This window comes from Cnephaeus nilssonii (genome assembly GCF_951640355.1).
Source record: "Cnephaeus nilssonii genome assembly, chromosome: 5".
Taxonomy (NCBI): Eukaryota; Metazoa; Chordata; class Mammalia; order Chiroptera; family Vespertilionidae; genus Cnephaeus; species Cnephaeus nilssonii.
Window position 1 is genome coordinate 25,530,480 of NC_137076.1, and position 18,962 is coordinate 25,549,441.

The window sequence follows — 18,962 nt, forward strand, 5'->3', positions numbered from 1 at the left end:
GCAGTAAGAGGGGCCCTTTTCCACTGCCCCTGGGCTTACCTGACAGTGTGGCCTTGCAGACTGGGGTTGGGCCACTCAGGGGGGATCGCCTGCAAAGAAATGGGGCTCCAGTGCCAGCCTGGGCCCCTCCAGATCCCGGCTACCCCTCTCCATGAGTGGTGCCCATATTCCTTTTGCTGAGCGCTCAGTGTGTCCCAGGCACGCTGCCATGTACTCTGCAGCCTCTCACAGAACCCACAAGAACCCATTTTACAGACAGGGAAACTGAGGTTCAAGGAGGTGAACCAGCTTCCTGGAGACTACATGGCTGATCAGCAGTAGGGTCAGGTCTTGTGACTCCAAAGTTCCTGCTTCCTTCCATCCCCCCTCTCGCCCCGCGCCCTCTTTCCCCCCCCACCCCCCCACTCCCAGAGGGACCAGCAGCTCTCAGCCATACCCCTGACCCAAATAAGAAGTACTCCTATTTAGTGAGCACTTACTATGTGCTGGGCAATGTTTTAGCACTTTCCATATATCATCTTCTGGACTCCTCACAGCAGCCATCTAATGGAGGAGCTATTACATTCTTATTTTATGAAGGGGAACAGATACACCACAGGATCCTATCTGTCCAGCAAGTTAGCATAAGGGCGCAAGTGGCCCGAGGCTGGGGTGGCTGGCTGCCTATGGTCTCACCAGCCTGTATCTGGAACCCTCGGTCTTTATTTATAAAAGTTTCTGTGTCTCAGGCATTTGAATGGCAAGAGGTTACTGGCTCAGAGGGAGCTGTTACCTGAACAGAAAGATCAAGGGCCTGCCTGAGGTCACAAGGCAGAACCCAGAGTGGAACCCAGGTGTGCTTAGCCTCACGATCATGGCTGTGGGGGCCCAGCTCAACTTACTTGTTGCTGGGAATGGGCACATTGGTCAGGAGTGAGAAGTTGCTGCGAACACTCCGGAGACTGGCCAGCACCTGGGATCAGGGACGGCAGTAAGGAGAGGGTACTGGGCCCCTGTCCCCAAGTGTGGGGGAGGTTTGGAGTCCTTTCCCTCCTTAGGGGCGAGGTCTCACCTGGGCAAATGGCGTCACGATGAGGTCCTCAGCATACCTATAATCAAGGACATGGGTAGGTCAGGGGTCCGCACAGTGGGGTGCCAGAGAAGCAACTCTCCTGGGTGGACACTCTGTGGGGGCCGGGCCCAGGGAGGCTGGTGGGCAGGGAGGGGGCTCTTTAGGGTGGGGGGAGAGGCACTTACACCTCACAAGAGTGAACATGCTGCAGGGGCCAGCCTGAAGGAAATGGTGGTCAGGGAGAAGGGCTCAGGTGGGTGGGGGTAGGTGAGAGCAGTGGGTGGGAGGGGAGTAGGGCAGAAAGGGGCCTGAGGGGGTGTGTGAGATGGGTACCTTGATGGGTAGGGCAGGGCGGGAGGATCCAATGAGAGGGGAGGGGGCCGAGCAGGTCTGGGGGGTGCTCACACCTCTGTAGGTGGCAATGATGAGGGAATTGGCTTAGGAAAGGCTGGCGGAGGGGAGGAGAGGATGCTCAGAAGTGGACACTGGGAGGAAGCAGTGGCAGGGAGGGGCTCAACTAGGGGGGGGTCTCAGGCTGAGGTGGGGCCTGGCCCCAGGAGCCAATGGGTGAGTTGGGTAGGTGGGGTCTATATGAACAAGGGTCGGGGCTTGAACTGAGGGAGGGTCTAGGTGTGGCTGGGTGGGGGGCAGAGACAGGGTGGGCACTCACTGGATGGACATGCTAGAAAGGGACTGAGCTCCTGATTTGGGAGGGGGCTGTTTACCCTCCTCTGGGGGGGCTTGGGCAGTGCTGGGAAGGGCAGCCTGTGAAAGGGCCCGGCCTGGCATAGCTGGCAGGTGGGATTAGGGAGTGCTCACGCCTCGCTGGTGACTGACGAGTTCCGGGACATGGTCTTGGGCGACATGTCATAGTCGCTGTCGGAGCGGTAGAGGAAAGATTCGCGGCGCTGGCTGGTGGCCGCCCCGGCGTGCAGCACGAGGCCCGGGCTCGCCTGCGAGTCCAGGGGGCTGCGGCCGGGTGACGGGGTAGGCCCATTCTCTGCCTCGAAGCTGCAGGGGCGGGCAGGAACCGGGTCAGGGGGGCTGAGATGGCATTGGGGAGGTTAAGAGGAACGGGGGGGCCAAGGGAATTCCTGGCAGAAATGAGGGACAGAGAGAGGACACTGAAGAGAAAGACGCCCCAAAAGAGATGGTTGACAAAGAACTGCAGGGATCAACAGTACTGAGAGCCTCTGTGAGCCAGGCTCTGTTGTGCTAGTAGGTGCTGGGGACACATTAGTGACCAAGACAGACAATGACCTGTGGGAGGGCTGGACTCTCAGTAGGTTAGCCTAGTAACGACGCACACGCCAAGTTGTGGGGTTCTCATTGACTCTGCTTTTCCCACTGTACCTCAAATCAGCCTCACTGCTCAGATCTATTCAGAATTGGCCCACTTCTGCCCTAACCGGTTTGGCTCAGTGGATAGAGCGTCGGCCTGCGGACTCAAGGGTCCCAGGTTCGATTCCGGTCAAGGGCATGTACCTTGGTTGCGGGCACATCCCCAGTTGGGGGTGTGTAGGAGGCACCTGATGGATGTTTCTCTCTCATTGATGTTTCAAACTCTCTATCCCTCACCCTCTCTGTAAAAAAAATTAATAAGATATATATTTTTAAAAATTGGCCCACTTCTCAGCCCGTCTTTGGCCAGCCCCCTCTCATCACTTGCCTGGACCAGTGCATTCACCTCTGCCCTGGTCCCCGGCTCCTGTCTTTGCCCCTCGGTCTGTTTCCCCCTCAGCAGCCAGAGGGAGCCTAGAGTCAGGCCATACCCCTCCTCTGCTCAGAACCTTCTATGGCCCCCAACTCACTCAGAGGAAAAGCCGAGTCCTCACTGCAGCCCACAAGGCCCTGCCCTGTGACCTCCCACTCCACCCTTCACTCACTGTGCTCCAGCCTCAGTGGCCTCCTCGCTGTTCCCTCAACATTCCATACACATTCCCGCCTCAGGGCCTTTGCACCGCTGTTCACCCTGCCCAGATTCCCAGGGGCTCCCCTTTCACCTCCTTCAGGCCTCAGCTCACAAGTCGACTCCTCAGGAAGGCCTCCCCTCACCAACCGCTGTCATACTATTTCATATTTCCCTTTCTGAAAAGCATACTACTGCCCGGCTGGCATGGCTCAGTGGTTGAGCGTCAACCTGTGAACCAAGAGGTCAACAGTCCATTTCCGGGTCAGGGTACATGCCCAGGTTGCGGGCTCAATCCCCAGTGTGGGGCGTGCGGGAGGCAGCCAAAGCCGATCAATGATTCTCTCTCATCACTGATGTTTCTCTCTCTCTCTCTCTCTCTCTCTCTCTCTCTCTCTCTCTCTCTCTCCCTCTTCCTCTCTGAAATCAACAAAAATATAATTTAAAAAATATTACTTATTGGACATAATCTATATTTTGCTTCTTTTTAAAAATTTCTTTATTGATTAAAGTATCACATATTTGTCCTCATCCCCCCATTCCCATCCCACACCCCTCCCCACACATGCCCCCACCCCCCTGTTGTCCTTAACCGCTGGTTAGGCTCATATGCATGCACACAAGTCCTTTGGTTGATCTCTCCCCTTTACCCTCACCCTCCCCTCCCCTCCCTCTGAGGCCCGACAGTCTGATCCATGCCTCCTGGTTTCTGGGTCTGTTCTTGTTCATCAGTCTATGTTGTTCATTATTTCCCCTAGATGAGTGAGATCATGTGCTATTAGAAATACACTTATAAGAACCGAAAATGAGACAAGCAATAATGGTTATGGTGACAGGCAAATGAATCAGTCTGTAGTGAGTTTCTTTCTGGGCCAACAGTTCTTTTGAGACCCAATTTCAATGTCCAACAGTTCCTTATGTGTACATGTCAGCACTGACATTACAGTTCTGGATGGTGGACAAATGGTGGTAATGCAGGTCCGACTCCCTCTGGTTTGGTCCTGGGCAACCTGCAGTGATGCACAGCTGCTAACTGCTAGTATGGGATATATTTTGCTTCTTTACTGTTTGCTTTGTCTTCTAGAAGTAAGTACTGCAGATCAGGGATTTTTGTCTGCTTTGTTTACTGCTGTACCCCTTGGGCCAAGAACATGGCCTGGCACATAATGGACGCCCAGTAAATGTTGACTAAATGGATAATAAAATGTATAAATTAATGAATGAATACGTGAATACATGGACTGGATGGAGGCCTACAGAGAATTAACACTAGGTGGATGACTGCAAGTTACTGGAGGGCTGATTTTAGCTGTTGTGGTTGGAGCAGGCCAGTCTGACGAGGTGACATCTGAGCTGGGCCAGAAAGACAAGAAGGAAGGAAGAAAGCACTCCAGGGTGAGGGAACAGCAAGTGCAAAGACCTGGGGCAGGATTCAGTTTTTGTTTGAAGGCCAGCGAGGAAGCTGGTGTGGCTGGAATGGAGATGCAGACCAGGACAGAGACACGGCTACCGGGAAGGCAGACAAGGGGACCCCAGCCTGGGGGCACTGGCAAGCGTGAGACCCTCAGGATGAGGCAGCGAGAAGCTGGCCATGCCACTCCCCAGCTGTATGACTTGAAGAAAATGACTGAATTTCAGTTGCCTTGTCCACACAAGGAACACAACCACCACGCCCCTCGGGTCATCCAGGTGCCCAGCATTAACACAGGTAAAATGCTCAGAACCATGCCTGGCACAGAGTTAAAAAAAAAAAACAAAAACAGCCGAAACCGGTTTGGCTCAGTGGATAGAGCGTCGGCCTGCGGACTGAAGGGTCCCAGGTTCGATTCCGGTCAAGGGCATGTACCTTGGTTGCGGGCACATCCCCAGTAGGGGGTGTGCAAGAGGCAGCTGATCGATGTTTCTCATCGATGTTTCTAACTCTCTATCCCTCTCTCTTCCTCCCTGTAAAAAATCAATAAAATATATTTTTTAAAAAACCAAAAAAAACATTGGCAGTTCCAAGTCTATCAGCCCCACATTGCCACTTGGGGAGTGGCGTCAGCGAGGCAGGCGATATGGAGAACTGAGTATGAGAATGGGAGCTGTGTGCCTGCAACACGCGCTGTGGCTTTGGGAAGGCCACTGACCTCCGTCACTTACTCCGTTGTTCAAGTGAGGGGCTTTGGCTAGGGGGCAGATTTCATGCTCGGCTCGGGGGGCTCAAAGGAGTAGGGGGAGGCAATGGGGCCCTCCATTTTCTGGTCCTACCTATTGCAAGCCAGCGTAAGATTATTATTTGCATAGTCCCTCTGCTAAGAAACAAGTCTGAAAGCTCTTAGAACAGGACAACAGCATCCGTAGAGTGAGCCATTTTTCTAGGCTACTTCTGCCGTGCGGGGGGTGGTGAGGGAATTCACCGATTCCCTCTTACAGATGAAAAACCAGGTTCAGAGAGGAGAATGATTAGCTCTGAGTCACGCAGCAAGACCATGATGGGGTCAGAATTCGAAACCAGAAGTCTTGTGACTCCTTAGATCAAAATGTTAGCTGCTGTCCTCTGCCTCCCTGACCCCATCAGAGCATATTATTCTCATTAAGTAAGATGTTCAGCCCTAGCTGGTTTGGCTCAGTGGACAGAGTGTCGGCCTGTGGACTGAAGGGTCCCTGGTTTGATTCTGGTCAAGGGCACATGCCCGGGTTGCAGACTCGATCCCCAGTAGGGGGCGTGCAGGAGGTAGCCGATCAATGATTCTCTCTCATCACTGATGTTTCTATCTCTCTCTCCCTCTCCTTTCCTCTCTGAAAACAATAAAAAATATATTTTAAAATAAAAATAATAAATAGCCGAAACCGGTTTGGCTCAGTGGATAGAGCATCAGCCTTCGGACTCAAGGGTCCCAGGTTCGATTCCGGTCAAGGGCATGTACCTTGGTTGCGGGCACATCCCCAGTAGGGGGTGTGCAAGAGGCAGCTGATCGATGTTTCTCTCTCATCGATGTTTCTAACTCTCTATCCCTCTCTCTTCCTCTCTGTAAAAAATCAATAAAATATATTTAAAAAAAATAATAATAATAAATAAAATGTTCAAAAGGGCCAGACAGTCAACATAAGAAGCAGAGTGGGGCTGGAGCTCTGAGTAATCAGATATTCCAATTTTAGTAAAGAAACCTGAAATATTAAAGTACAAAATTCAAACTTTTAAAAAAAACACACTTCAGCACATCACCCGAGCCACTTTCAAGGGCTGTTTTTCCAGGCAGCCAGCTTTGGCCTGTGCTACAGACTTCCCTAAAAACCCAAAAGTCCAGAGGCTCAGGCAGGTGGCCGCTGCCCTCAGCTTGCCCCGTGCCTCCTGCTGAGCACCCGGGCCGGCACTGGTGGTAGCTGGCATCAGTTTGGAGCGTGACCCCTCCCAAGCACCTCCCAGACCAACATAGGCAGCTACCAACCTCGGATATCTTTGTAGCTCCTACCGGGTGGCCCGGGGCCAGGCATGGGCAGCAGCTGACCTGGGGTTGCACTGGAGGCCCCAGAACCAACACACTCAGTGGCTGCCTTCAGACCACAACAGAGCACCACTTGATTATCGCCACAAAAGGCACACCCAAAGGGTAGTCTCAGCAAGCACCAGAGCCCTTTTGGGGTGAATCCTGCTCTGTGGTCGTTGCCAGTCAGCCTGAGGGTCAACCCTACTCAAACAACCCTACTCAGACATGCCTACTCAACTCTAACAGGAGGGGGCACACTCACCCCACACAAGGGACACTCCTAGAGTACCCAGCTCAGGTGACCAGGGAGACTGCTCCACTGGGCCCTACGGGACACCTATTACATAAGGCCACCTGGCCAGGACTGGGAGACATAGAAAATCTACCTAATACATAGAAACAAGCACAGCCAAAATGAGGAGACAAAGAAACATGCCTCAAAGGAAAGAACAGAAGAAAATTCCAGAAAAAGAACTAAATGAAATGGAGGCCACCAAGCTACCAGATGCAGAGTTCAAAACACTGGTTATAAGGATGCTCAATGAACTTAGAGGAAGAATAGATGGACTAAGTGAGAACTTCAACAAAGAGATAGTATAAATAGCATAAATAAGGTCATAGACACCATAAAAAAGAACCAGTCAAAAATGAAAAGTACACTAGAAGGAATCAAATAGCAGATGACATGAAGAAGAGGATCGAATCAGCAATTTGGAAGACAAAGTAGAGAAAAACACCCAATTGAAACAGAAAAAAAAAATTTAAAATGAGGACAGTTTAAGAGACCTCTGGGACAACATCAACCATTTCAACATTCACACCACAGGGGTAGCAGAAGGAGAAAAGAGAGAGCAAGGAATTGAAAATCTGTTTGAAGAAATAATAGCTTAAAACTTCCCTAACCTGATGAAGGAAATGGACATACAAGTCTAGGAAGCTCAGAGAGTCTCAAACAAGATAAACCCAAAGAGGCCCACAACAAGATACATAACGATTAAAGTGCCAAAGGTTAAAGACAAAGAGAGAATCTTAAAAGCAGCAAGAGAAAGACAGTTAGTTACCTACAGGGGAGCTCTCATAAGACTGTCAGCTGAGCCCTGGCTGGGTAGCTCAGTTGGTTAGAGCATTCTCCCAATACGCCAATGTTGCAGGTTCAATCCTTGGTCAGGGGACATATAAGAATCAACAAATGAATGTATAAATAAGTGGAACAATGAATCGCTGTTTCTTTGCCTCTCTCTCACTAAAATAAATAAATTTTTAAAGTAAAAAAAGAAAAGACTGTCAGCTGATTTCTCAACAGAAACATTGCAGGCAAGAAGGGATTACCACACAATATTCAAAGTGATGAAAAGCAAGGACTTACAACCAAGACTACTCTATCCATAAAGGCTATACTTTAGAATTGAAGTAGGAGATAAAGAGCTTCCCATACAAGAAAAAGGTAAAGGAGTTATCACTACCAAATCAGTATTACAAGAAATGTTAAAGGTACTTCTTTAAGAAGAAAAAGGGGGAAAAGAGTCCTAACAGGTTTGGCTCAGTGGATAGAGCGTTGGCCTGAGGACTCAAGGGTCCCAGGTTCAATTCCGGTCAAGGGCATGTACCTTGGTTGTGGGCACATCCTCAGGAGGAGGTGCACAGGAGGCAGCTGATTGATGTTTCTCTCTCATCAATGTTTCTAACTCTCTCTCCCTCTCCCTTCCTCTCTGTAAAGCAATCAATAAAATATATTTTTTTAAAAAGGGGGGAAAGAATATAACTATGATTAATAAAATAGCAATAACCACATACCTATCAATAATCACTTAAATGTAAATGGATTAAATGCTTCAGTCTAAAGACATAGAGTAGCTGAATGGATAAGAAAACAAGACCCAAACAACACCCACTGTCTACAAGAGACCCACTTTAGATCAAAAGACACACACAGACTGAAAGAAAGTAAAGGGATGGAAAAAGATACTAAATGAAAATGGAAACAAAAAAGATGCTGGGGTAGCAATATGTATACCAGACAAAATAGACTTTAAAACAAAGGCTAGCCCTGACTGGTTCGGCTCAGTGGATAGAGCGTCAGCCTGCGGACTGAAGGGTCCCAGGTTCAATTCTGGTCAAGGGCATGTACCTTGGTTGCGGGCATATCCCCAGTAGGGGGTGTGCAGGAGGCAGCTGATCGATGTTTCTAACTCTCTATCCCTCTCCCTTACTCTCTGTAAAAAATCAATAAAATATATGAAGAAAAAAAAAAGGCTATAACAAGAGATGAAGAAGGACATTTCTTTTTTTTAATATATATATATTTTAAATTTTACATATTTTTATTGATTTCAGAGAGGAAGGGAGAGGGAGAGAGAGATAGAAACATCAATGATGAGAATCACTGACAGGCTGCCTCCTGCATGCCCTCCAAAGGAGATCAAGCCCACAACCCAGGCATGTGCCCTGACCAGGAATCGAACTGTAACCTCCTGGTTCATAGGTCAGCGTTCAACCACTGAGTCATGCTAGCCTGGCAAAGAAGGACATTTCATAATGATAAAGGGATCAATCCAACAATAGGATGTAACCCTTGTAAACATTTACACACCAAATGTAGAAGCACCTAAATAGTATATAAAGTAAATATTGATGAATACAAAAGGAGAGATCGAATACAGTAATTGTAGGAGACTTTAACACCCCATTGACATCAATGGATAGATCATCCAGACAGAAAATCAACAAGGAAACTGTGTCCTTAAATGACCCTTTAGACCAGATGGGTTTAATTGCTATTTCTACAACATTTTATGACAAAGCAGCACAATATACATTCTTTTCAAGCATACATGGAACATTTTCCAGGACAGACCACATGTTAGGTCACAGTCTCAATAAATTTAGGAAGATTGAAATCATATCAAGCATCTTCTCTGACCACAATGTATGAAACTAGAAATCAGTTGCAAGAAAAACACACACACAAAAAACACACACAAGCACATGGAGGCTAAATAATGTGCTATAAAACAATGAAGGGGTTAACAATGAAATCAAGGAAGAAATCAAAGAAACCTTGAGACAAATGAAAATAAAAACAATGGCCCAATGGCCTGGTTGGTGAGGCTCAGGGCACTTATCCCTGTTGCAGGCTTGATCCCTGGGTGGGTGGGGGTGGATTTGCAGGAGGCAGCCAATCAGTAATTCTCTCTCATCATTGATGTTTCTCTCTCTCCCTCTCCCTTCCTCTCTGAGATCAATGAAAATATACACTGAGTGGCCAGATTATTATGATCTCTGAACGCATAATAATCTGGCCACTCATTGTGTGTGTGTGTGTGTGTGTGTGTGTGTGTGTGTGTGTGTGTATTAGAGGCCCGGTGCATGAATTCGTGCATGGGTGGGGTCCAGCCAGCCTGGCCAGGGGGAGGGGACATGGGCAGTTGGCCGGCCTCCCTGCTGGTCGAACTCCTGGTCGAGGGGACAATTTGCATATTAGCCTTTTATTATATAGAATATACACTGAGTGGCCAGATTATTATGCGTTCAGAGATCATAATAATCTGCCCACTCAGTGTATATATTTAAAAACACACACAATGGTCCAAAAATCTATGGGATACAGTGACTAAGATTATTACAGGTCTACTTCAAGAAACAAGAAAAATCTCAAATAAACAATCTAACCTTTCAACAAAAAGGAACTCGAAAATGAAGGACAAAGTCCAAAGTGAGTAGAAAGAAGGAAATAATAAAGATCAGAGTGGAACTAAACAAAATAAAGTGTAAAAAAAAAAACCTACAAAAGATCAATCAAACCAACAGCTGGTCCTTTGAAAAGATAAACAAAATGATAAACCTTTAACCAGACTCATCAAGAAAAAAAGAGAGAGGACCCAAATAAATAAAATCAGAAATGAAAGAGGAGAAATGACCATTGATGCTACAGAAATACAAAGGTTTACAAGAAGGAATTACTATGAATAATTATATACCAACAAATTGGACAATCTGGAAGAAATGGATAAATGTTTAGAAACATATAATCTGCCTGGCATGTGTGGATCAATGGTTGAGCATCAACCTATGAACCAGGAGGTTACTGGCAGGGTTCCTGGTCGGGGCACATGCCCAGTTTGTGGGCTTGGTGCCCACAGGGGGGCATGCAGCAGGCAGCTGATCAATATTCTCTCTCATCATTGGTGTTTCTATCTCTCTCTCCCTCTAAAATCAATAAAAAATATATATTTTTAAAAGAAACTTACAATCTTCTAAGACTAAGTCAAGAGAAAACAAAAAATCTGAACAGACTGATAACTACTAACAAAATCAGATCAGCAATAAAAAAATCACAACAAATAAAAGTCCTAAGAGTAATGGCTTCATAGGTAAATTTTACCCAACATTCAAATATCCTTCTCAAACTATTCCAAAAAATTCAAGAGGAGGGAAGGCTCCTAAGCTCATTATACTAGTACAAGGTCAGCATTACCTGGATTCCAAAATGAGGAATTACAAAAAAGAAAAAGTATAGGCCAATATCCCTGATGAACATAGATGCAAATAGTCTCAACAAAATATTTGCAAACCAAATTCAGCAATAGATTAACAAAATCATACACCATGATTAAGTGGGATTTATTCTTCGATGCAAGGATAGTTCAATATATGCAAATTAACATGATACAACCACATAAATAAAATTAAGGATAAAAAATCATATGATCATTTCAATAGATGCAGAAAAAGCATTTTATAAAATCCAGCATCCATTTATGATAAAAACTCTCAGCAAAGTGGGAATAGAAGAACATACCTCAACATAATAAAGACCATACATGACAAACTCACAGCTAACATCATACTCAATGGGAAAAGCTAAAAATGTTTTCCTTAAGATCAAGAACAAGACATGGATGTCCATTATCACCACTTTTATTCAACATAATGTTGGAAGTCCTAGTCACAGCAATCAGACAAGAAAAAGAAATAAAAGGAAATTGGAAAGGAAGAAGTATATCTGTCATTATTTGCAAATGACATGATACTGGATAGAGAGAACCCTAAAGATTACACTGAAAAAACTATTAGAGCTAACAAATGAATTCAGTAAAGTAGCAGGTTACAAAAATTAATATTCAAAATCAGTTGCATTTTTGTGCATCAATAACAAACTATCAGAAAGATATACTAAGGAAAAAATCCTATTTTCAATTACATAAAAAACACCTAGGAATAGATTAAACCAAGGAGGTAAAAGACCTGTACTCAGAAAACTATAAGACATTGAAGAAAAAAAATTGAAGAAGATACAAATAAATGGAAGCATACACTGTACTCTAGGAGATGAAGAATTAACATCATTAAAATGTCCATACTACCCAAGGCAATCTATAGATTCAAAGCAATTTCTATCAAAAATACCAATAACATTTTTCACAGGACTAGAACAAATAATCTTAAAATTTATATAGAAATACAAAAGACCCTAATAGCCATAGTAATCTTAATAAAGAAGAACCAAGTTGGAGGTATCATTCTACCTAATATCAAACTATACTACAAGGCTATAGTAATTAAAACAGCATGGTACTGGCATAAAAACAGACACACAGATCAATGGAACAGAACAGATAGCCAAGAAATAAACTGCCTATATGGTGAGTTAATCTGTGACAAAGGAGGCAAGAATATACAATGGGGTAAATACAGTCTCTTCAATAAATGATGTTGGAAAAACTGTACAGATACATACAAAAAATAAAAGAAGCTAGACTACTTTCTTGCACCATATATAAGAATAAACTCAAAATGGATGAAAGACTTAATTGTAAGACTCAAAACCATAAAACTCCTAGAAGAAAACATAGGCAGCACACTCTTTGACATTGCTCTTAGTAATTTTTAAAATTTATCTCCTTGGTCAAGAGAAACAAAATAAAAAGTAAACAAATGGAACTAATCAAACTGAAAAGTTTTTGCACAGCAAAGGAAACCATCAACACAACGAAAACACAACCTACCAGGTCTGAGAAAATATTCACCAATGATACACCTGATAAGGGGTTAATATCCAAAATCTATAGAGAACTTAAACAACTTAACACCAAAAGTCCCCCCAAACAATCCTAATTAAAAATGCGCAGAGGGCCGAAACCGGTTTGGCTCAGTGGGTAGAGCGTCGGCCTGCGGACTGAAAGGACCCGGGTTCGATTCCGGTCAAGGGCATGTACCTTGGTTGCGGGCACATCCCCGGTAAGGGGTGTGCAGGAGGCGGCTGATCGATGTTTCTCTCCCATCGATGTTTCTAACTCTCTATCCCTCTCCCTTCCTCTCTGTAAAAAATCAATAAAATATATTTTTTTAAAAAAATGGGCAGAGGACCTGAATAAACACTCCACCAAAGAGGACGTACAGATGGCCAGGAGACCTATGAAAAGATGCTCAACGTCAATCATCACGTAAATGCAAATTAAAACCACAATGAGATATCACTGCACACCTATCAGGATGTCTATCATAAATCAAACAACTGCTGATGAAGGGGTGGAGAAAATGGAACCCTTGGAATCTCAGCAGTGAAACATGCGTTTTTTGTAAGCTAATGAGATGACTGCCTGCTGAGGACTCCCAGATGGCCTCAGGGTGGGAGGTTGCTTGCTAGGAGAGACAACCTTGTGAGTAGAGGGTTGTCACTTTCAGGCCCACTCCAGGAGCCCCACGGAAGGGAGAGAGGTTGAGTTAATCATCAATGGATTGGCTGATGACTTAATTGGTCACGACTATACAATGAAACCGGCATCAAAATCCCTAAATGACAGGGTTTGGAGAGCTTGTGGATTGGTGAACACTTCGAGGTAATGGGAGGGTGACACACCTGGAGAGAGCATGGAAGCTCCATGTTCCTCTACCCATACCTTTCCCTGTCCGGCTCCTCTCTCTGGCTGTTCCTGAGTTGTATTGTTTATAATAAACCAGTAACCTGCCCGGTTGGTGTAGCTCAATGGTTGAGTGTCAACCCATGAACTAAGAGGTCACCGTTCAATTCCCAGTCAGGGCACAGGACGAAGCTTTAAGCTTGATTCCCAGCAGGGGGTGTGCAGGAGGCAGCCAGTCATGTCTCTCCCTCTTCGTCTCTCTCTAAAAATCAATAAAAGCATTTTTTAAAAACCCAGTGACCTGGTAAGTAAGCTGTTTTCCTGAGTTCTATGAGCCATACTAGCACATTTTCTAACCTGAGGAAGAGGTCGTGGAAACCTGTGATTCATAGCCAGTCAGTCAGAAACTCGGGTGACAATCTGGACTGGAGACTGATGTCTGCAGTGGGGGCATTCTTGTGGGACGGAGCCCTTCTTCTGTGGGACCTGCACTAACTCCAGGCAGTTAAGTGTCAGAACTGAACTAAACTGTAGTTCGCCCAGTTGGTGTCTGCAGAGAACTGGAGAATATTGGTTGGTGTGTGTGGGGGTGGGGGTGGTGGTGATGGTGGGGGAACCTACACACATGTGGTGTCAAAAGTGTTCTGTGAGAGTGACAAAGAAACAGCAGTGTCCGCATTAAGTTCTGACACCCCAAATAACTTGGATGAGTTCCAAATAAATTTTGCTAAAAGAAAGAAGCCAGTGGTGGGATTACATGTGCCAAAACTCATGGAACTAATTAAATAATTTAGCAAAGTTGCAGGATACAAAATCAACATACAAAAATCAGTTGCTTTTCTTCCCTGGCCAGTGTAGCTTAGTTGTTTGAGCATTATCCCGTGCACTGAAAGGTCGCCAGTTTGATTCCCGGTTAGGGTATATGCCCAGGTTTTGGGTTTGATCCCTGGTCAGGGTGGGTGTGGAAGGTAACTGATGCATGTTTCTCTCTCATATCGATTTTTTTTTTCTCTCTCTGCCCTTTCCCTTCCTCTCTCTCTCTCTAAAAATTAATAAAAACATATGTTTTAAAAAATCAATTGCTGCCGAAACCGGTTTGGCTCAATGGATAGAGCGTTGGCCTGCGGACTGAAAGGTCCCAGGTTCGATTCCGGTCAAGGGCATGTACATTGGTTGCGGGCACATCCCCGGTAGGGGGTGTGCAGGAGGCAGCTGGTCGATGTTTCTCTCTCATCGATGTTTCTAGCTCTCTATCCCTCTCCCTTCCTCTCTGTAAAAAATCAATAAAATATATATATAAAAAAAATCAATTGCTTTTCTATACACTAACAATGAACAACCCAAAAAGGATATTGAAAAAGCAATTCCATTTACAGCAGTATCAAAATGAGTTAAGATACTTAGGAATAAACTTAACAAAGGAGACAAAAGCCTTCTACACTGAAAAGCAGAAAATGTTGCTGAAAGAAATTAAATAAGATAAAAATAAATGGAAAGACATCCCATATTCATGGATTGGAATACTTAAGGTTAAGATGTCAATATTACGCAAAGTGATCTATAGATTCAATGGAATCCCTATCAAAATTCCCACAACATTCTTTGCAGAAATAAAAAAGTCCTTCTAGAATTCTTATGGATTCTCAAGGGACCCTGAATAACCAAAACAAAAGAATGCAGTTGGATCCTTACCTCATACCATATACAAAAATTAACTCGAAATGTATCAAAGGCCTAAACATAAGATCTAAAATTATAAAACTCTTAGAAGCTTCATGACATTGGATTTGGCAGTGATTTCTTGGATATGACACCAAAAGCAAAGGCAACAAAATAAAAATAAACTGAACTTTATCAAAATTAAAAACTTTTGTGCCTCAAAGAACACTATTCAGAGAGTGAAAAGGCAATCCACAGAATGGGAGAAAATTTTTACAAATCACATATCTAATCAGAGGTTAATACCTAGAATATAAAAGAACTAAAACTCAACAACAACAAAAAACAAGCCATTAAAAAGTGGATAAAGGACTTAACTAAACAATTCTCCAAAGAAAATATACAGTTGGACAAATAAACACATGAAAAGACACTTAACACCATTAGTCATTAGGGAAATGCAAATCAACCACAGTGAGATACAACTGCACACCCATTAGGATGGCTATTATTAAGAAAAGGAAAATAGTAAGTGTTGGTGATGACATGGAGAGATTGGAGTCCTTGTGCATTGCTGCTGGGAATGTAAAATGGTACAGCCACTGTGGAAAATGGTTTGGCAGCTCCTCAAAAATGTAAGTATAGCCGAAAGTGGTTTGGCTCAGTGGATAGAGCGTCGGTCTGCGGACTGAAAGGTCCCAGGTTCAATTCCGGTCAAGGGCATGTACATTGGTTGCGGGCACATCCCCGGTGGGGGGGGGGGGGGGTGCAGGAGGCAGTTGGTCGATGTTCCTCTCTCATCGATGTTTCTAGCTCTCTATCCCTCCCCCTTCCTCTCTGTAAAAAATCAATAAAATATATATATTTTAAAAATGTAAGTATAGAATTACCATGTAATCCAGCAATTCTACTTCTAAGTATGTACACCCCAAAGAATTGAAAGCAAAGACTCAAACAGTTTATTGTATAACAATGTTCATAGCAGCATTGTTCACAATAGCTAAAAAAATGGAAACAACTCATGTACGTCAATGGGTGAATGGATAAAGTGATATACACACACACACACACATACAGACACACACACACATACATATATGTATGTTGGATGAACCTTGAAAAAATTATGCTAAATGAAATAAGCGAAATACAAAAAGACAAATAGACCAACAGACTTGCTTAGAGAGCCCAGAACTAAAACCTCACATATATGGTCAAATGATTTTTGACAAGTGTGCCAAGACAAGTCAACAAATGATGCAATTTGTTGTGTAATTGTGCAATTCTACTCATATGAGGTCCCTGAAGGAGTCAGATTTATAGAGACAGCAATTAGAATAGTGAGTGCTAGGGCCTGGAGGAGGGAAAAGGGGAGTTAGCGTTTAATGGGGACAGAGTTTCAGTTTGGGATGAAAAGGTTCTGGGGATGGATGGTGGTGATGGTTGCATAACAATGTGAGTGAACTTAATGATACTGAATTGTACACTCAAAAATTGTTAAAATGGGCCCAGACGGGTGGCTCAGTGGTTGAGCACTGACCCAGGAACCAAAGTCACTGGATCAATCTCCCACCTGGATTGTGGGCCCAATCCCCAGTAGGGGTTGTGCAGGCGGTAGCTGATCGATGATGTTCCTCTCTCATCAATGTTTTGATCTCTCTATCGCTCTCCCTTCCTCTCTCTAAAAATCAATAAAAACATATATTTTTAAATGGTTAAAATGTGAAATTTTGTTATTTATATTTTACCACAATTAAAAAATTTTCAATCCCAAAACACCAATCTGAAAGAATATATGCACCCCTCTGTTTATAGCAGCATTATTTACAATAGCCAAGACCTGGAGACAGCCCAGATGCCCATCAGCTGATGAGTGGATACAAAAGCTGTGGAACATTTACACAATGGAATACTATGCGGCTGTCAAAAAGAAGGATCTCGCCCTACCCGGTTTGGCTCAGTGGATAGAGCGTCGACCTGTGGACTGAAGGGTCCCAGGTTTGATTCTGGTCAAGGGCATGTACCTTGGTTGCGGACATATCCCCAGTAGGGGGTGTGCAGGAGGCAGCTGATCGATGTTTCTCTCTCATTGATGTTTCTAACTAGAGTGTTTTTTTAAAAAATGAACATATATTAAATTAACCCTTCCTTCCTCTCTGTAAAAAAATCAATAAAATATATTTTTTTAAAAAAGAAGGATCTCTTACCCTTTGTGACAGCATGGATGAGCCTGAAGAGTATTTTGCTAAGCAAATAAACCAGTCAGAGAAAGACAAATACCATATGATCTCACTAATATGTGGAATCTAATGAACAAAAATAACTGACAAACAAAATGGAACCAGAAGCATGGATACATGGAACAGACTGGCTGGTGCCCGAGGGAAGGAGTGTGGGGTGACTGGATAAAGAAGGTGAAGGGATTAGCTAAAGAACGTATATACATATCCCATGGACATGGACAATAGTTTGTTGAAGGCTAAGGAGGGGGGGTGGAGGTGGGCAAAGAGGAAAGAAAGGGGGATACCTGCGATAATGGCAACATTAAAAAATTTTAATATAAATCTAATATATAAAAGCCTAAGCAACTGTTACCACCAAACAACCTGAACAACTGGTTGACCAGTGCTATGATGCTCACTGACCAACAGGGGGCAGACACTCAATGTAGGAGTTGCCCCCTGGTGGTCAGTGTGTTCCCACAGCCAACCTCCCACAGTCTCTTCCCCCCTGCCCCCCTGCTTGCCAGCCCCTCCCCCCATAGGCCAAGCCGAGGGACACCACCTGTGCACGAATTCGTGCACCGGGCCTCTAGTAAATAAATAAAAAACAATTTGCAAAACAATGTCATGCAGATGTATATAAAAAGGGTTAATTTAATATATGTTCATTTTTTTAAAAAACACACATTCTTAGGATGGAATTACCTAATCATGAGCTTGAGCCTCTGATGATAATCCCCACTTATTGAGTACCTGCTGTGTACTGGGTCCCAGGTTAAATCCTTTTAGGTGTATAGTAAAAATAACAAGACACTGAGTACTCGCTGTGGCATCGAGTGCTTTATAGACATGAACCCAGTATGTCTCCTACCAACTCTGTGATTTGGATTCTGTTTACATCCTGGTTCAATGAAGAAGAAAGACAGGCACAGAGGGGTGGCGAGGGATTGGTAGCCTCATTACCTGAGAATCATGTCCCGTCTCCCAAGGCCCAGCCTGGATTTTCTGACTCTGCTGAGTGCCACTGTGAAAGGGGGCGGAGCATATCTATGTAGAGAGGACCCCTCCGCTGCCCCAGGAACTGAAGTGCTGTTTAGGGAAGGTGAGACCCAAGCCCCAGAGGGCAACCAACTAGCATCTCCGGTAGATACTGCGGCCCCAGGGGACTCAACTCACTGCAAGCAGGAGCCCAGAGGCAGGATGGGAAGATGCTCCCTGGGGCCCCACTGTTTGTGCTTCCAGGAGCGATGTCCCCGAGGCTGCAGAAGGGCATATGGGAGAACATTAGGCCTGTTGAATTGCAGCCTGAGAATGAGGGGGTCTCAGCTACGCCCCAGCATTGGACCCCCCCAGGCTGTGGGGAGTCACCCCTCCCTGGCCTGATCAGGGTGACCCAAAAATCAGGCTAGAGGCTGCACTAGAGATGTCCCAATGGGACCCAAAGCCACACTCTAGTGTCAAGGACAGCCAACAGGCCCTGACATTACAGCCGCAGGCCCAGACGCTCCATCAGAAGGGAAATGAGCTGCCCAAGACTCCCCCTGGGATAGGCTGACCGCTTGGTGGCATTCTCAGGTGAAGTTGCTACCTGCTTCCACCCCTCTGGGGCCTCTAGTCCTGTCCCCCTGGGCTTTTGAACATCAAATTGGGCCTCTGGAGGACTGTGCAGTCCAGGGGCAGATCCAAGCTTCAGAAAGTTCTGCTGCAGGAGCCACTGGGAAACAAACAAGCTGGGGTGAGGGGAGGGATGTGGCAATGAGAGGGGACATATCCCAGTTGGTGAAAATCATA

At 45.0% G+C, this 18,962-nt stretch overlaps 1 protein-coding gene across 4 annotated transcripts in view; it reads right to left on the minus strand.

Annotated features, from left to right (window-relative positions):
- The window catches only part of PDE4A (phosphodiesterase 4A), a 43,899-nt gene that overhangs the window by 13,623 nt on the left and 11,314 nt on the right, over positions 1-18,962 (minus strand). For all 4 annotated transcript variants that reach the window (XM_079771542.1, XM_079771545.1, XM_079771544.1 and 1 more), the window contains 4 exons: positions 1,871-2,062; positions 1,052-1,088; positions 882-952; positions 40-89 (listed from right to left, as the gene is read on the minus strand). In XM_079771542.1, coding sequence (XP_079627668.1) covers positions 40-89; positions 882-952; positions 1,052-1,088; positions 1,871-2,062 — 350 coding nt within the window. The remainder of the gene's footprint in view (positions 1-39; positions 90-881; positions 953-1,051; positions 1,089-1,870; positions 2,063-18,962) is intronic.